The sequence below is a fragment of the Amphimedon queenslandica genome, unplaced genomic scaffold (genome assembly GCF_000090795.2).
Source record: "Amphimedon queenslandica unplaced genomic scaffold, v1.1 AMPQUscaffold_2590_Cont25408, whole genome shotgun sequence".
Lineage (NCBI taxonomy): Eukaryota > Metazoa > Porifera > Demospongiae > Haplosclerida > Niphatidae > Amphimedon > Amphimedon queenslandica.
The window spans coordinates 1-1,313 of NW_003557075.1; the positions used below are offsets into that span (position 1 = coordinate 1).

The 1,313-nt window shown below is 36.9% G+C and overlaps 1 protein-coding gene across 1 annotated transcript; it reads right to left on the reverse strand.

Annotated features, from left to right (window-relative positions):
* Nucleotides 1–73: 73 nt before the first annotated feature.
* Nucleotides 74–1,285, reverse strand: LOC100635629 (COP9 signalosome complex subunit 4-like; the record flags this gene model as incomplete). The annotated part of the gene is made up of 6 exons (XM_003392010.2): nucleotides 74–161; nucleotides 211–381; nucleotides 475–625; nucleotides 720–873; nucleotides 946–1,049; nucleotides 1,118–1,285. Coding segments are annotated over 6 exons (765 nt in total), but the record flags the coding sequence as incomplete, so codon positions are not given.
* Between the last annotated feature and the right edge of the window lie 28 nt (nucleotides 1,286–1,313).

A 1,313-nucleotide genomic window follows, 5' to 3' on the forward strand; every position in this document is an offset into this window, starting at 1 on the left:
TGAAAGTGGGATAATTTCCAGTGTTGCTTTAATAACATTGGTTTTAGTTTTAGTTAAGGAAAACAACTTACTAAAAAGGATTTAGTTTTAGTTGTTGTTAACAAAAACAACACTATTAATTTCAGCTTTTAATAATTCCTTGTGTTACTTTATTTTAAAATCTAAACATGCCTCCATCAAAAAAATTAAAACACAAAATGTCAGGATTACCATCAGCAGTCGTAGCCTTCTGGTGCTGAGAAAGCAAAGCAGCAAAGTCTTCCAGTTCTGATGGCCTGATGATCCTTTCAAGGTACATCTTGTTCAAAATGTTGAAGGCGGGCAAATGCTGACACCTTTCATCTTTAAATAAAGCTGCCAGCTGCTTTGACCTCTGCTGACCTGAAGCAAGAGTATCATCATTAATCTATAATGCTTCTTAATTCTCCATCCCTTCTCTCCCCCCCTCTCCCTCTACCCTCTCTCATTCTTTACCAGCACTAGACAGTATAGTACATATCATTGCTCGTTTTAGTGAGGTCATTCTTTCATCTGGATGTATAGCTGATTCATATGACAGTTGAATGTATCTTCTTGCAGCATCTGAAAACTTGCGTCTAAAGTCGGCCATCTTGGCACTGCAAACCTATAAGTGATATGGTACTAATAAATTGTCATATTGCCAGAGCTCTCCTTAGCAAAAGTGCATTCATTTAACCCCGCCCCCACTAATTAATAACCTTATAGATGATGTGAAGTTGTCCTTTGCTGACCTCTGCTTGTAACAGTCCAGCTCTGTTCAGGTAGGCCTCAGCCGAGATGTGGTTTTCATCTTCAAGGTACAGCTGAGTAATCTTTAAATATACCTCCATCTTGAAATCAGCAGTGTATATTCTAATTAATAATAATAATAATAATAATAATAATAATAATAACAATAATAATAATAATAATAACACGGTTCACTTCTGTCCGCTCTCAAGTGGGATCCCACACAATACTTCAGCACTGTTACTCCATTGACCGTCTTCTTCATATATTTTACTCAGTGCTAGTCTAATGTTGGTGACCTTAAAGAGAGAGGGGGGGGGCGAAAGAAGAAAAGTAAAGATCCAGTTCAATAATTAAAATTCAGTACTTGTTCTTCAAAGGAAACTATCCTAGGTTGAATGCTTGCTAGTGCAAAGTGACAGACGTCCTTTACAATGTCTTTGCCTATTCTCGGGATTCTCTCAGCAAAGAAAGACAGGACGGATTTGGCATCAACAAGACTCAATCTTTCATCAAGGGCTGCATGTTCCTTAATAAATAAATATTTACTTTCATATTATCTT